Below are 17,344 nucleotides of genomic sequence, written 5' to 3' on the forward strand. Positions count from 1 at the left end.
TTCAGGCTCAAACACGGCTTCTCTAAGTTTCAGTATGAGAAAATAATGAGATATGAGTAAAATCTGACATGTGACTCTTTAAGAGCTCAGATTGCAATCGCAGATGAAGACCCAAACATACAGCTGCTATCCCATAAAGGGAAAACTGTTAAACATTTCATTCATAACTTCCAAAACAGATTTTTATGGTGAGCTAAACATTAGCAGAGATATCACCATTTGACCTCATTTAAAACTTGTAAACAGGTTAAATATTCTATAAGTCAATTAACAAGAATTACTTTGATGGTCCGCTGACTTTGAAAAAGGTGTCATTTTCAGGTTAATATTTTACAGAGTGGGATATTAGAATAGAATAGAAAAGCGTATACTTTATGGGGCGATGAAGCCTAATGGCTGCAGGGAGGAATGATTTTCTGTATCTCTCAGTCCTGCAGCACAGAGAGATCAACTGTCCGCTGTGTTTTTTTTTTTTCTTTTTGTGTGTGTGTGTGTGTGTGTGTGTGTGTGTGTGTGTGTGTGTGTGTGTGTGTGTGTGTGTGTGTGTGTGTGTGTGTGTGTGTGTGTGTTTCCTTTTCTTTTTTTTGTGTAGCATTTCTTTCTCTTTTTGTAATTATGGTCTGACAGAGGATTGGAAAATATTTTTGAAAAGTGACAATATTTCAAAAAGAACTTAAAATGTAACAAGAAAAAATTTAAATTGATATGAAAATCAAGTCCAAATGTAAGAACAAAAAAAGTAGAAACATGAAGAAAGTAGTAATTTTACAAGAAAAGTCTTGATCCTGTGAAATCGTGTTGTAAAGCAAAAAAGGTGTAATGTTACAGGATTAGTCTCATAACATTGGAGGAATGGAGTACTGGTATTACCATAAAAAATCTTGTTTTGTTATGAGAATGAAGTTGTTATGTCAAAAGATAAATGTCATCATCTTATTAAAAAAATGTCGTGTTTGTTGGAAATAAGCTACCAATGTCATGATAATAAAGTACTGTTGTTACCATAATGTTTCAATGATAAAAGAATAAAGGTGGAATGTTAAAGGATTAGAGTCAACATGATTCATTTCAAAATTTTATGAGATTAAAGTTATGGTTTTATGAAAAAATTAAGTAGCCCACTAATGTTACCATAATTATATCATAGTATTACATAAAAAAAAAAAAAACAGTTTAAATTTAAACAATATTATAACCAGGGCCCTGACCAGGGACAAAGACTGCAAATTAGCTGAAGCTAGACGTCTTATATGCATCACATTTTACCATTTCCTGTGGCAATGTTGTATGTATCATCCCTCTTAATCAAACATTAGATAAAAAAAATAATAAATAAAACAAAGCATTAAGACCTTATAAAAATCTCTTCTTTAACCTAGTGATTGATATTGATAAATGCCAAACTTATGACTTGTTTTTGAATGATCTTTTGAATTATCTCAGAACTGCTAAAATGATCACAGGGTTTAAAACACTCTTTATGCTGTAAGACATGTGCAACTCCTAAAGTGACTCCCTGCTGGCAGTTTTAGAGCAGCCAGGAACCCTGAACCTGTTCCCTCAGTGTTTATCTTTGACCGAGTATCAAATCTGCACAGACCACTGCACTCATTCCAAACCACAGATGTAGAAATGTTGTTAAATAATATTTTAATCATTTCTTACAGGCTTTCATTCGTTCATTCATTCAGCATCTCAGACATGTTCAGTCTAAAAAGGAATAAACTCCTGGGGGTGTAGTCACACACTTATTCAAAGCAAAATTATTCAGAAACAGTCAAACATTTTTAAATTTCTTACTCGTCATGGTGCAAACAGACCTAACAAATCCTGAGCTCAGATTTTTTACAGATCAGCATCCTAATGTAAATATTTCAGCATCCTCTCAGCCTGTTTAGGATCATTAAATCACAGAATGACATCAAATTATTTTGGCTTCGTATCGCTGCAGTTAGATAGATTTCCCCTTAGCGTGACCTGTTACAGTCAAACTGAGAAAATTCTGGTTGCAGGTCATCAAACTGGACTCTAGTCAGCCTCAAGAAGCTGGAAGTACAAGGAGGGTTCATCCAGACCCAGTTCATGAAAGAGAAAGAGGGGAGCCTTTAAAGACCTTCATGGATTCTTCAACAATAAAACTCTCATATGTTAAAACACATTTTTTTAACAGTCTCTCAGACAGTGCAGCCACAGAATCAGTCGGTGTAGTCGATGCGGTTCAGTCCGGTTCAGCCCTACAGTAAGACGCAGGGCTTCTTGCTGACGGCAGGTTGTGGGTTGAGGAAAGCCCTCACGGCCTCGGCAAACACGTCCTTGATGCCGTCCTGGTTGAGGGCAGAGCACTCGAGGTAGCGGACAGCCTGGATCTGGCGTGCAAGGGAAGTGCCCTGGTGGTGGGTGACGGGCGTCTGGTTCTGCTCCTTCAGCTTTCTCTGGGTGTCGCTGTCATTCCTAAGGTCGCTTTTTGTGCCAACCAGCAGGATGGGGACGCCGGGGCAGTGATGAAAGACCTGAAGAGAAGGTGTATAGAATAACCACAGGTGATCCTCTGCTGTTTGAATTAAAAGTCTCACTTCTGTTTTTGTATGAGTGGGCTCTGTGTGTGACCTCTGACCTCTGGGTGCCACTTGTGTTTGACGTTCTCATAGGAGGCGGGGCTTGAGATGGAGAAGCAGATGATGAAGACGTTGGTCTGAGGGTACGACAGCGTCCTCAGCCTGTCGTACTCCTCCTGACCCGCCGTGTCCCACAGGTTTAGACTGATGGTTCTCCCGTCCACCGTCACCTGAACGCACCACACACACACAGGTATGGTCATGGACACATATTTAATATTATTTTGATGTTAAATTGCTGTTTGATCATGACAAAATGACCCCATTATTCCCCTGATTTCCTTATGCTAACAGGGAAATGTTCCATTCAACAAACACTCTTTTCATCCAAAATCCAGACAAATCCTGATTTTTTTTGCCTGCTTGTATGTTGATGTTTTGGTTGTATCGGGACGTTTCTGGGTGGAGAGTAGCCGCGGTTACCTCAGTCAATCACAGCACACCCAGGGCACAAGTGACTATGCGTGTTAATAACAGCAAGCGGAATAAGCTAACCTGAACAGCTAGCATAGCACAGGAAAAAGAAAAACAGCCAAAGTGAAAAAAAAAAAAAAACGCAGAAAAGATGAAGGTTTTTCCTAAACGAGGGTGAAGCTTGGCGCAACTTTCACTCACTTTCCAATACTTGGAGAGCGCAAGAGTTAGCTTAGGATTAGCTTGTGCTAACATGCCAACTCAGATGTACAGCTCTGGAGTCTCTCCCATGTAAAAGCGTGATGCTGCAGGTGGTTGCTGGGCTAGTAAGTGTGTTCACATAGCTTTGGTCAGAGGCAGTGAGTGTGTGCTGCCGCTGGCACTGAGCCAAGGAGGAGGAGCCCAGTCTGAACGTTGTGTTCACTGACAAGTAATGAAAATTCCTGCAGACCCTATCTTTGACATGACACAACAAAACGCAACACATGAATACAAATTGGGCAAGAATATGACACAACTTGACAAAATATAACATGAAATGTGCGATACAGCTTGACAAAACAAAAACTGACACAAAAAAACTCAATGACGTGACGACATATTATATGACACAACAACAATAATAATTATTATAACACATTTTATTCATAACTCCCTCTACAATTAAAGAAAATCTCAAAGTGCTACAAGTAGGAGCATAAAAATCAGTAAAACATGACAGAGGTCAAATCAGGAACAATATAATTAAAGCACGAATAAAAACAGGTTTAAAACAAGTTAAGATAATAACATGACCTGACATGACGCGAAACAAGGATGCCTGAAACTGACATAAATCGTCATGTCAACTTAATATGACACAAAATATGATATGAAATGATACAAGATGAGAATTCAACCTCACAACAAAACGACACAAGACATGACATGACATGACACAACAGAAAGGTGACAAAATATGTCATGATGACTCATGGAACAACACAACATGGAAAAATGTGGCATGACATTTCACATCAGCAAAGCCTGACCAGACAGTCTCTGACATTTTAAAGGCCAAACATTCGATCACAGAGAAGCAGAGGGGATGGAGCGCTAATGAAAACACGTGCACACACCTGGCTGCTGTAGTTGTCGAACACGGTGGGGATGTACTCTTTGGGGAAAGCTCCGGTGGTGTAAGAGATGAGGAGGCAGGTCTTCCCCACAGCACCATCACCCACCACCACACACTTTATACTCTGCATGATGACCTTTGACCTCTGAGCATGCAGCAACCTGAAACACACAGGTCATGACATGTTCAGCAGCAGCTCCTGTTTCTAACCCTGCACTGGTCCCATAACTGTTCTGAGCTCACCTCGGGGAATCTGATTGGTTGGCTTGTCTTCCTTTGGCCGTCAGATGAGCTTCAGTTCAGTTTAGTTAACACAGTTTGTTCAGAGACACGTGACGTCCCATCGTCTGCCTGCAGGGGGAGCAGGAGGAGGCGTTAGTGTCAGTATTTGTGTTTATGGAAATTATCTCTGCAGGAGGAAACGGTCTCCAAACAAAACAGAGATGTTATCCCACACACACACACACACACACACACACACACATATCTATAAATGCAAGCAGTGTGAGTGAAACAAACGCTCCTCCCACGTAGTCAAAACTTTGTTTACATTTACATGCTGGACGAACAGTTGGTTCTATTTCTGTATCATTTTTCAGCTCCACTCACAAAGTGTCAGTGTTTGTTTGAAAGACCACCTCAACTTTTATTTCATTCTCTACATGCTTTGCCTCATTAGGGCTTTTCCCAACAGAAGTATTAACTTTAAGAGGGAGTATTCTGCTTCCTAATATTTAAATGTGGAACAAAGTACCAGTGCTGGATTTCCAGACCCACGCTGTGCAGATTTTCAAACCTCTGCATGTTCATCTGTTGATGACATCCCCGAATCTGTCTGTAAACTCTGTACAAGACCTTCATGAGACTTGCTAAAAGTGATGATGTCATCACATAAGGATCTCCTAACTGGCTTATGGTAAGGGATGGGTATCAATAACTGGTTGCTGTTAAGAACAGGTTAGAAATGATACAATCGATTTACATCGTTATATAACCCATAACCATTCCCTTACAGATTCTTTACATTACACCAGAACTGCCTGCCAGACCCTACGTCAACTATTCACACCAGCTATCTTAGCTTGGCAGATGGACTACAGTTTCCCAAGAACACTTTGATTCAGGATTTTCTGCTTGAAGTTTTACTGAAGAAGTGAACACACAAAGAATTGTAAGGGGCCATTTGCACAACAACGGTTTTAGGGTAAAACGCAAAAGTTTTGTTGCGTTTCAGCCTCGTGTTTACACGGAAACAGCGTTTCAGCCAACCTAAAATGCAAACTTTTGAAAACAGCCTCCAGAGTGGGATTTTTCTGAAACGCTCCGGACGTTTACAGTAAGCTGGCGTTTTCAGTGGAAACGCTGACGTCACACTCGACCTGGCGCTCGCATACAACAGGACAACAGTACCGTTGTTATGATTGTCACGAACTACCATGTTGTGCTTGTGCTACTCAATCTGCTGAATCTGCTGACTGTCTTTCAACAAAATGAGCATCTGTTGCTCCACTTTTTAACTTAGTATTCCCCAATACACCAGATGACCGGCTCAACTCTACTTTGGTGGAGATCTCACCGAAGCTGCTTCTGGACAAGACAGTAATAGCAACACCTGCAGGCCTGGCATACTTACTACAGCGTTTTCAGTCCATCACTGTTTCAGTGTAAACGCAGATTTTTTTCACTTAGTATTCACTGCATTTTTACAGCGTTTTAGCGTTTTCAGATGAAATGTTGTCGTGTAAACGAGGCCTAAGACTCCTGTTCTGTTTTCCAACAGTAAGAGAATAATAAAAAAAAGGTATGTGCCTCAGGCTCATGGCTGACTTCAGCATAACTATGGAGAGCTCAATGTCCTAATCAACTCAAGAGATCGCCATAACCACTTCAAGACACTAGTTGGTATTGGTGGGAGAAAAAAATGAAAATCGATATATCAGGATTTTTTGTTTGACAATATCAAAATTGTGATTCTTTGTCAAAAAATCTTTTTTTTCATTTTCAAATTCTTCATTTCAGTCTTTATTTATAAACTGGATTGGACAAAAAAATTACCACTTTTCTCCAGCAGAGGGTGAAAGGTTTTTCTCTGACTCACATGACGTGCATTTTATTGGGCCAATATGGCTCTTGATATAGTTTGTAGACATTACCTTTATCATTTAACCTTTTCAAATGGTGTGGTGTTAAAAAATCGAACCAAAAATTGCAAATATTGCAAATATAAAAGAATTGCAATTTTAATCAAATCAGCACCCTCTAAGTCCAGAGATATCCAGATCCAGTAGCCAAGTCCATATTAACTTGATTAAATGTTACTGACACAGAAAACCTGAAAAACCTACTTTTTGTACAGCGAAAATTGACAGGAAGAATTGCTTCTAGAGGGCTGGCCAATCAGAAAGCAGGGGATTTGTCTTGTGGGGAACTTAAAGAGACAGCAGCAAGTGTTTCAGACAGAGGCAGATCTCAGGGTTTACTAAAACACCAAAGAGAGAATAATAGAGATTTTTGAGCAGTAAATCATGAAAAGATATAACAGGGGCACCAATAGGACAGAATTAGAGCTGTGAAAAAAAAAAAAAACACAACCTAACTGCTTGATTTTTTTTCTAAAACAATTATCACTAAGTTGTCATGCGAGGATCTTCAGATAACATGTCCAAGGTGGTTCTATTCACTATGAAACTTAAACAAAAAGACAAATAGACTGGTAAAAACAGAGACGTCAGGTTTGAACCTTTGTGCTGATTTGATGTCTCTGTGTCAGCAAGCTTTTGTTTGCAAGAAACTTGAAACTAAAAAGCAGAAAAATGGAGAACAGGCTGTTCAAAAACTTAAAGACAAAATGATCAGAGGAACGCGATGGTGAACAGAAAGACGCCCTCCAGATGTCTGCTCACAGAAAAACTCTCAACCCAGACTCTGGGGACACGGACCCCTCCCTCCTTTTTTCTCTCTCTGGGCGGAGGTCGGCTGATCTCACTCCTGCTGGAAGCTTCACCTCTGATCTCACTTTGTTACAGCGCAGTCCTTTCTGTCCTTCAGTCTGGATGTGAAACTATGCAGAAAGCTGTGAACCAAGAAGACATTCAGTGTTGTCTACTCGTCATTTAAAAGGCTTAGTCCTTCATTACGTTTTAATCCATGTTAGGCTCATCAAATAAAGTGTTGTAAGAAGTCCTTTTGTAACTCAGAGGGAATCAGAAAGAAGGAAGCTCTCAGTGGAAGAATGTCTCTGTGGTTTCATGGTGAAATAAACTGAACCCCTGTTTACTAAATTCAAAGAAACTGTTTCCTCTGAGCCGTTTGTAAGCATCTTAAAGTGATAACGGCTTCAGTTTACTCAATAGTTCTTTATAAAATATCAACATTACTCTGCCCACTAGGGGTCACTCTGACTGTGCTGAAGTGTATCTGAAGACCACACAACAAAATTTGAAGGTCAAGCAAGCATTGAGAAGTAATATTCAAATAAACTGCAGTTCCCTGTGTGTCCACTAGAGTCTGTCTCCAGCAGTGAGTCAGTCCCCATAGAGATCCATGATAAAAACTTTAGAGTAGGTTAAGGATAAAAGGGGGGAAGAATAGGGGTTGGTGGCCCTTAAGTAATCCAGTCTCCGGCCTTTAACCTCTGGTCCGTGTTTGTGGTGCTGGAGCCTGTTGGAGGTCTGTGGATCAGGGTTGTTGTTCGCTGACTGTAGTGGAGCTCTCTCTGCTACGTCATTCTGATAAACACACAACACCAGAGTCTCACTCTGTGGAAAACAATGTCCCATTAGCTGCTAACGACTTAGCCACGAGCACAAACTATACGTCTCTGATAGCTAGCATTTCCTAACTCCTTGTTGATCTTAGGCTCCACCCCTTTTTTCCCAAATATAGTCACTTCTGGTCCCAGAAATCATAGTCACCATCCAAAAAGACAGGACTTTAAAAAGGTTTGTGCACTAGTTGAAAACTTCCTGTGTCTCCAATGGCTCATTTCTCTATGACGTTTCCAGCAAGACAGTTCAAGGGCAATTTCACAGAGTAAGTGATTGACAAATGTGTGCAATCACATTTTCTTTGCTTGTTTTTATTGATTCCAGATGTAAGAGACATATTTAGAGACATGTTAAATAGGGCTGGGACGATATGCTTTTCTGTTTTTTGGGGGCACCAATTTGATTTAAATCACAATTCTTTGGTATTTCCGATTATTGGGATTTTTGGTTTGCTCCTTTAACACCAGACTATGTGAAAAGTTGAATGATGATGTTGACGATGACGATGTCTACATACTTTATCAGAAGCCATATTTGAGTGAGTCAGTTTTTAGGTTTCATTCTGGAAATCTGACATTATGTTTCTAGATAGCCAAAGACAAACATTTAGCCCTCTGCTGGGGAAAAGCGGTAACTTTTTTCCAACCTAGTTTATAAATGAAGGCTAAAATTGAGGGTTCAAATTTCAATTAAAAAAAAATATTGTTTTTTAAAGAGAAAATTGTGGTCTAAAAAAAAACCAAACAAAAAAAAAACACTTCAGTCCACACCTTGTGTTTAGTGACTTACTAACTTGGCTCTTTGTGGCCCTTTCTAACTAAACACTTGATTAGAGAAACAGTATATACACCCTACTTTTAATGTTTAAATTTGCTTCTTCATTTGTTAGTAAGTGGTTGATATTATTATCATTCAAACCGTCTTCTTACTGATCTAATCCTGTAACCCCATGGCTCAGCCCGTCCAGAGAAAGCATCAAATCTGAAACAGCGATGAACAGTGAGACTGCAGGAGGAAGAAAGAAATGAGCACGTTTATAAAAAAGAGGAAGAAGAGAGGAGCTTGATGACGCTCAGTGTGTGAAAGCACCCTTCCTCTTCATGAGAAAAAAACTGTTTTATGTCAATGCCTGTAAATCATTAGCATGAGCATAATAAGTTAGAGGGATGGAAACACAGAGAGTCAATTCAATGTTCCCGTCTCTATAGGATAAAGTTTGCTCTTAACTGTTGTTTCACAAACCATGACCAAGCCAAGACTGGTGCCTGTCCACAAACCCCGCAGAGCTCTGAGGTACAACCTGACAGCAGAACAAACACGTTTATAACCAGCTACAAACACTCTGGTCTCTGTGGAGCGTGTGGTTATTCATGGTCATACGTTTTCTCAAAGCCACTCGAAGGAGTCCTAACTGGTGTTGAAACAGTCTCACTTTTCAACTGATGTCCTTTCATGACTGACAGATTAAAATGAGATTATCACTGATCAGATTATTTCTTCATACTGAACTGTACTCAACTCTCTTTATATACAGAAACACTTTTTGCACATACACAAAAGAGAGATGGAAACAAAAAAGAAAATGATGAACTTAAAAAATGAAGTAGAATAAATAAAACAGTTTGGGTTGAAAGTTAAAATAACATCAGATAGATCCCCAAACTAATCTATGGAAGCTCAGATAATGAATTTGTTTTAATGTATTCTTACAGTTACCTCCAGAAAACCACTCTTCTTTTCTTCAGATAAGAGAACAATTTATTGCATAATCTTAAAAAAATAACAAAAGTTGTTTTCTAAAAATGACGAGATCATTTTCTGGTGATGTGAACATCAGAGGAAGACAGAAATAGGCTTCACTCATCAGAAATTTGGGCAGTGGCTGAAAGAAAACGTTGCTCTCATTACGGCAAATTATAGCAATCAACCTAATGTTGTCAACTCCTCAGTAAGGAAAGTTGCTACTGGCTGTCCCAGATGTTGCTAAAAGTCCTAACCTAATTTGCATAATAAGTCATCTTGTTTTTAAGTCAATATACGAACCCGCCGCCTTTTTCCTGGCTTGGGACCCTGGACTGTATAAAACATTGACGAAGTCTCGCAGACGTTACCCGTCTGTTTCTGAAACGGAAAATGAAGCACATCTGCTATAGCGGCCATATTGGTAGTGGCAAGGGCTTCGCCTACAGCCATAGGGCGCCTGTCGGTCATGTGACCCTCAGCTGTGCCTTTGATTGTGTGAGCTCGCGATCTTAATATCCTCTGAATGGCCGAGTTTGAAAAAAATTCAGCCCCCGTACAGTGGGTGCTGGTAGTAAATTTAGCGACTCAGACAGGAGACGTTTTGAACCAGGCTGTAAATAGGTTAATTTCTGCTTTGAAAATGTCCGTTTTTTTAGCTTGGTGTGTCTGTGACTTCTGGTACTTCTGGAGCCAGCCTCAAGCTAACACTCAGGAAACAGCAGTTTTTAGCACTTCCACATTGTCTCATATTCTTGGACAGGAGGTTGCCGCTGGCTTGGGACCACAAAAAGTGAACTAAAAGAGACACGTATGTGTGTTATTCAAACCCATGCATTTACCTGCTCTGGCTGCAGCTGCCAATCAACTGCCAAGTCATTCCTTGCCATGAAAAATGACCTTTGTGGAAAACAAAATTTGTGCCATTCTCAAAACTTTTGGCCACCACTGAATAAGATGGATCTGAGCAGTCACATGCCAATGGCATACAAGTAGTTGAATCCCTTACCCATGGCGTTAACAATTCACAGACAGATACTAGTGCATGTAAAGGCATGGCTGACTTGACTCTCTGCTAAGAGGCTAAAGACCTGCCTCTTTACCTCATCCTGACTCAAAGTGAGGTTGATTCAAGCTTTTCAGTATGGCTGCTGTTGTTGATATCTGCCTTTGAAACTCTGGCAGCATCGTTCTGAGATACTTTTGGAATGAAGTACGTTTGACTTTGTTGAAATGAGAAAAAACATTTTCATTCTGAATCTAAAACCATTCCTGGGGCAGTGATGTGTGACTCTCCTGTTACAGTTTCTCAGAGTGAGTTGTTCTCTCGCTGCTTTGGGAAAAATAATCTCAGTTTTATCTTCATTTGTTTTGAAAAAGTTTCTCCTCATCCAGACGTTACAATCAGAAAGGCTTGTGCCCTGTGCGAACACACAGGTATAAAGCTGGAAGTCGTCTGCATAGAAATGTAACTGACATCTGTCTGAATGACTCATTGTTTAGTCAGTAGTTATATACTTGCACGACTTATAAAAAAACAATGCATCTGAGCTCTTCAACGCTTGACGCTGTGTGACATCCTGGTGGTCAGAGTGAGAAATGACAGTCAGGTTGTTTAAACTAAAGCCATGCTGTTTGTTTTATGGTTTCAGATAACACAAAAAATCTGTTAAAATATGTCAGGCAGCAGTTTGTCACTTCATTCACATCACATCAGACAGAGACAGTGTGGCTGACAGACACCCTGATGGGTTTTCTGGTTTGTCAATGTTTCAGGAACTTCTTCAACTTTGGTTTCGTCTCGTCAGCTGTGTTCTTTTTCTGTCACTTCGTCTAAATCTGCTGCTTTAGGACGAATCTTCAGACCAACAGAGGAACCGAGTCACAGCAAAGCTGAGGCTCTGACAGGAAAAAAACTCTAAAATTGGAGCTTAGAGGTTTCCGGAATATTTGACAGGCTGTGTGGTCCTTTTCTAAACTTCTTTAAAAACATTTAAATCAGAGAGAAGAGACATCTATTCCCATAATTAAGGCCACCGGCTTAAAATAAACTCTAAGCATCAAAACCAATAAATGATGTTTTACTTTTTTTTTATTCAGTGGGAAAACATCTTTTAAAAAATGTGTTTAGGGGGTAAGAAATAAGAAAATATTTTTCCTAACCAACGCTCAATAATGTATGTCATCAGGTGCCAAAATAATCCAGATCCAAGCAAGAGCTGAAAAATAGATACAATACCTGGACTGGTCTAGACAATATTGAGCCAGGTCAGGATTTAAAAAACACCCAGTCATAAAAACTGCACCAAACCAGGCTTAAAACACCAAGGAATACTGGGATAACCCAGGCTCAAACTATCAAGTCATACCAGCCAAGACCAGGCTCAAATTCTAAGGGATACTTGGCCAAACCTCGCTTAAAACACCAAGGAATCCTGGGCCTCACCAAGCTGAAAACAACAAGGAATTTCGGGCTAAACGTGAATCTATATTTGGCTAAACCAGGCTCAAAACACTAAGGAGTGTTATGAAAAAACACTGGTTAATTCTTAGGAATACAGGGACCAAAATATGGAACCACCAAGAAATACTGGACCAAACCATTATCAGTAATTATCCTACAGGACGGTAAAAACACTGGGTTATGGTTTGATAATGCTTAATTAGCTCTTTAGCTCCAAATCTCTGCTCAAATATAGCCTCACTCTTATTGACACAGCCCAGTTGAGTGAGTGCAAGAAGCTCAATCTGACAGGGAAAGTCTTCCTTAAGACAGCAGTGTTTCCTAACCCCCCCTCACCCCAACAGACAGACGGTCTCGGCCAAGAAGGAACTGGTCTGTGTTGAAACCGAAACAGGAAGGGTTTGACCACCGCTCTGTTCATCCAGCAACGGCATGTGTGAAGGAAAAGTAACAGTCTGAGCAGCAGTTTACATGAGTTCACATACAAACATTCAAAACTGTGGACCCGGATTCAGGAGGTTAAAGTGTGACGCTCTGTCAGACTGTTTGTGCTGTTAAATTTTTTTTTTGAGCAACAGGAGTTTTACATTTAGCTGACAGCTTTTTGCTGTGTGAGGACTAAAACACCTTGAAAGTCAATCATTGGATGAACAGACTGAACACTAAAATAAGTGAAGATATTAAACACACTTGACAGTCCAAAGAGACAAATTATTTCACCAAACAAGGATAAAACCAGGTACCTGAGGCCAAACCAACAGCAGAAATATCACAGCATATCAAATACCAAACCCTGACAAAAACAGGTATTGAACTGTCAAAAAATAACAGGTCACAGCATGACTTCAACACATGAAAATACTGGATCAAATTAAGGCTAATAAAGCTACTGCAAACAACAAACTTGGGCTGAAATGACCATCCAACCAAACCAATTCACATGAAAAAGTTTCCCTCAATTCAGCACCAAAACCTGTAAGAATACGGGACCAAATTACGACTTAAGTACCAGCAACTATGAGGCTAAACTGAAGCAACAAACACAACCAAAACATCAGTAAATGTTAATCAATAGAGTGCTAAATAGACCAAAAAACACGGGGCAAAATAAGAGTTGCATACGTAAACTATTTGGGTGATTCCACGGCTGAAACAGAAGACAACATCTGAACAAACGGGTAGTGGTCTTGGACCAAAACACCTGAGAGTGGGACAAAAACTAAGGGAATACCTGAGCAGACCGTACGAGTAACATCAGAAGTTGCTGAGCCAATCCAGAGCTAGAGAACAAACATCATCTGATCAGGACCACATCCCAGGTGATTTTACAGACAGGTGTCTGGCTTAACAAGAGCTGAAACATGAGGGAACATTTGATCAAACAATACTAAAAGCAACAGAAACTACTGATCCAACGTGCCAAAGAATGTTGAACTTATTGAAAGCCCTAACACCACATGACACCACACCTGACCAGGGCTGACACACCAGGTAATTCTGGACTTATAAAGACTGGGAGGCCATGAGATACTGAGCCAAACCAGTGCTTAAAGATGAATTCATATTTTGACCAAACTCTTACAAAAGTCCAAAGCTGGACCACAACACAAGTCAATGTTGGACTAACTAAGGATTCAGTACTCTGGTAAATACTGGACCACTTTGCACTTTGGCTTTGCACATGGAGTACCAAACTAAAAACAAAATTATCAGACAGAACTTTGGTATAAAAAAATAAAAAGAATCAGCTTCAACCTAATGTAATAAGGACTAAAAGATCAGGTAACTCTGAAATCCCTGAAGACAAAAAAATATATCTAACCAAACCAGCGCTCATATGCTTAAGAGAACTATAACTAATTAAGCCTGGGATCAAGCTACCATGAAAACGCCAACCAAAACCACCACGCCAAACAGAGGATGAACCACCAGAAACTTGGGCCAAAATGAGACTAAATGTCAGACAAACTGAGACGTGATGAGTCAGAGGACTGTATTTATAGATTATTGTCGCTGGATGATTCACATCAGCATTCAGTTTGTGATCTCTGACGTATCTCACACTCGAACTTCCTGTTTTAGTCTGGGAAATATGAAACTGACTGAGATGTTTCTCAATCACATCTGAGCATGTGCAACTGCTGACGCTCTGTGTGATGTCATCTCTCCCAGCGTGGGAAGGAAATGTTAGTCAGAGCTATTTTTTGTTCTTGCCAACAAATTTTGATAATTTTAGATCTTCAAATATTCCAACAACAAAATTTACTTTTCTACTTTCTGTAGCTCTACATTAACAATCGCAGGTGGTTTATATTTACCTCAAACAGGCCGATGCTTGTGGTGAAATGACCTCAATGAGTCTTCATGGCTCAGTCAAGTGAATGTGATGTGCAGGTAAACTTTAGACTGATGTCTCATTTTTACCCCTACCTCAAACTCAAAACTTCAACTGTACAAAACATTGAGAACAAGCGGTACAACACAACTGATCACAGTAGAAATCGACTGGGAAAATGGCTGGAGCTAAGGTCAAAAGAAGTCAGTCTTAAATTCACAGATTACTAAACCATTATGAGCCCACCCTGGTTAAAATACCAGACAAGTTTGGACTTAACCTGGGCTAAAAACTGAGCATGATTCAACAAACTGAGCAAACAGGGTCAAACAGAGGCTACAACGTCAGACAGTATCAATCCAAAACCTGAACAAAGGCAGTTAGAGAACATCAGACCAAATAAATAAATAAACAGGATATCATCATCAAAGACAAATGAGCGAAACAAAGGCTCATATATTTCTAAAGAATGGAGTAAACGAAGGTCATTAAACCTAAAAAAAAACCCAACAAATAAAAAACAAAAACAAAGGACAAAGCCAAGGCTTAAAGGTAGGGTCTTCAAGAATTTTTGTTACTGGTTAGTAAACACACCATTCAAACTGGGCTCCCCCTCCTTGGCTCAGTACCAGTGGTAGTGAACACGTACAGCCTCCAACCAAAGCTAAGCAAACACATTCACTGGCCTAGCAACCACCTGCAGCATCGCGTTTCTATGTGGGAGAGACTCCAGAGCCGTGCACCTGACTTGGCATGTTAGCACAAGCTAATCACAGGTATTTGACACATACCTGGTTAGCAGAAAGCCAACTCACATTGCTCTTTGTCCTGTGTTGCTCTCCAAGTGCCTGAAAGCAAGTGAAAGTCGAGCCAAGCTTCACCCTCGTTTAAGAAAAAAGCTTTATCTGTTTGGCATTTCATTTCACTTTAGATGTGTTTTTAATGCTTCGTGCTACGTCCACTATCCTCGCCGCTCAGGATAGCTTCTTCCACTCGCTAATCAACACACAAAGTCACTTGCGCACTGTGCTGTGATTGGCTGATGTAACTATGTTTAGGTTCCATCCAGAAACGTCCTGATACAACCAAAACATCAACACACAGACAGACATAGAGGCCCAGAAGTGACGATTGAACAGGATTTTTCCTGTAAAAGTTGACATTTTTTTTAGGAAAATCCGGCAGATTCTACCTTTAAACAACTTAAATTTTGGACCATACCAAAGCTAAAACAACCCCAAAATATGGACAAACCCAAGGCTATAACTCTGAGGATTAGGGGACTAAACCAAAGCCAAAACACCAGGAATAATTGCTCAAACAGAGGCTAATACTCTGGGGATGAACGGAGTGTACCAAAACAAACAAACTAGCGACAAGTAGACCAAACCAAGGCTTAAACACCAAATAATAATGGGCTGACAAACAAAAACATGTTTTCCAAGTCTCACACTAAACCTGGAGTAAAATATCTGACAGTTTTAAGCAACTTTTTTTTTATCAAGAACAGGAATTGTGGGGTTAAATTTGGACTCTAACTTCAGACGATGTTCGACCAATGCCTCCATAAAACAAGGAAACAACAACAATCTGGTTTTAACCTGGGTGACAGCTTCGGTAATACAGGACAAGACTTGGGCCTAAACACCAGACGATACTGGATCAAACTAAACAAATCTACCTACAGGTACAAATGGAGTAACATGAACCTTAACCTGAAAGTGGTTCCTGAAACAGACAAAGTTAGACCAAGAAAGTACAGAGAACAGGAATATTGACCAAATCAAAACTGAAACAGTGAAAAATGTTGAACCAGCTCAGTTCGAGCTGAACTCAGACTATAGTTTAGACTTTATTTGACCATGACCAAGAGCTCAGATCCTACCAGTGTAAACCTGGGCTTTGACTCCAGACACATGGGAGCCAAACACCTAAAGGTACTGACAGGGTACAAGACCTGAAGTTTGACTAGTGATTGATGTAAACTCTCTGCTGTTTGAGCTGGGGTGTTTTTTTTCTATATGTCAAAGTTAGAAAAGAAGTCTCACACACACACACACACACACACACACACACACACACACACACACACACACACACACACACACACACACACACACACACACACACACAGGGAGTGGTCCCTCTCCATCTCCAGTTTCCTGCATCAACGTCAACAAACTCACTCACGCGCGCGCCCACAATCACACAAACAGGGAGAATATTGATCAGCTGGAGAACTGATCGATCAACTGATGGGAATTCAATCCAGGAGCTAAAAGTTTGGGCAGGGAGAGGAAACACACACACACACACACACACACACACACACACACACACACACACACACACACACACACACACACACACACACACACACACAGCTGATCAAAGTGGTCCTCGAGCTCCGGGGAGATGAGGAGCACAGACTCACCGGTCATCAGTCCTCCTCTCTGGGCACGCAGCTCCGCTCAGTCCCGCGCTTCGTGGGTGTGTGAGTGCGTGTGTGTGACTGTCAGAGTGTGACGGGGTCAGTGGATGTATGTGTATGTGTGAATGTGTATGTGAGAGCGGATCTGTATCTCAGCGCGAGGCGAGCGGGCGGGGCTAATCAAGAGGAGGAAGTCCGAGAGAAGAGAGAGGGGAAGTGGTGGAGCAAGTTTGAGGAAGTTTTCTGAGTGTGTGTGTGTGTGTGTGTGTGTGTGTGTGTGTGTGTGTGTGTGTGTGTGTGTGTGTGTGTGTGTGTGAATTTCTGTACAGCCCAGGATTGAGTCACATTAAAAGATTTTGTGTTTCATGTTTCTGAAGAAATTTTGAGCACCAATCAGAGAGCAGCAAGTATGAAGCCCCGCCCACCACTCGATTTCCAGGATTTTAAGACTCTTTAGTAAT

General features: G+C 40.5%; 1 protein-coding gene across 1 annotated transcript; it reads right to left on the minus strand.

Annotated features, from left to right (window-relative positions):
- Positions 1 to 1,633: 1,633 nt before the first annotated feature.
- On the minus strand, positions 1,634 to 17,046 carry LOC141791672 (rho-related GTP-binding protein RhoG-like). Its single transcript, XM_074672293.1, has 5 exons — positions 16,887 to 17,046; positions 4,390 to 4,497; positions 4,148 to 4,307; positions 2,615 to 2,785; positions 1,634 to 2,510 (listed from the first exon to the last, which is right to left on the minus strand). The coding sequence occupies exons 3-5, from the start codon at positions 4,274 to 4,276 to the stop codon at positions 2,235 to 2,237; spliced, it is 576 nt and encodes a 191-aa protein (XP_074528394.1). The 5' UTR covers positions 4,277 to 4,307; positions 4,390 to 4,497; positions 16,887 to 17,046; the 3' UTR covers positions 1,634 to 2,234.
- Between the last annotated feature and the right edge of the window lie 298 nt (positions 17,047 to 17,344).

The sequence above is a fragment of the Halichoeres trimaculatus genome, unplaced genomic scaffold, assembly GCF_033239565.1.
Source record: "Halichoeres trimaculatus isolate MK-OKI-2021-1 unplaced genomic scaffold, fHalTri1.1 fHalTri1_scaffold_6, whole genome shotgun sequence".
NCBI classification, from domain to species: domain Eukaryota; kingdom Metazoa; phylum Chordata; class Actinopteri; order Labriformes; family Labridae; genus Halichoeres; species Halichoeres trimaculatus.

Bases quoted from the DNA above. Each gene is read 5' to 3' on its own strand.
- LOC141791672 (XM_074672293.1), bottom strand. From the start codon at position 4,276: ATGCAGAGTATAAAGTGTGTGGTGGTGGGTGATGGTGCTGTGGGGAAG. The intron at 2,786-4,147 runs GTGTGTGCACGT...TGGTGCGTTCAG, and splicing joins TCGACAACTACAGCAGCCAG to GTGACGGTGGACGGGAGAAC. The intron at 2,511-2,614 runs GTCAGAGGTCAC...CCTTCTCTTCAG, and splicing joins AACACAAGTGGCACCCAGAG to GTCTTTCATCACTGCCCCGG.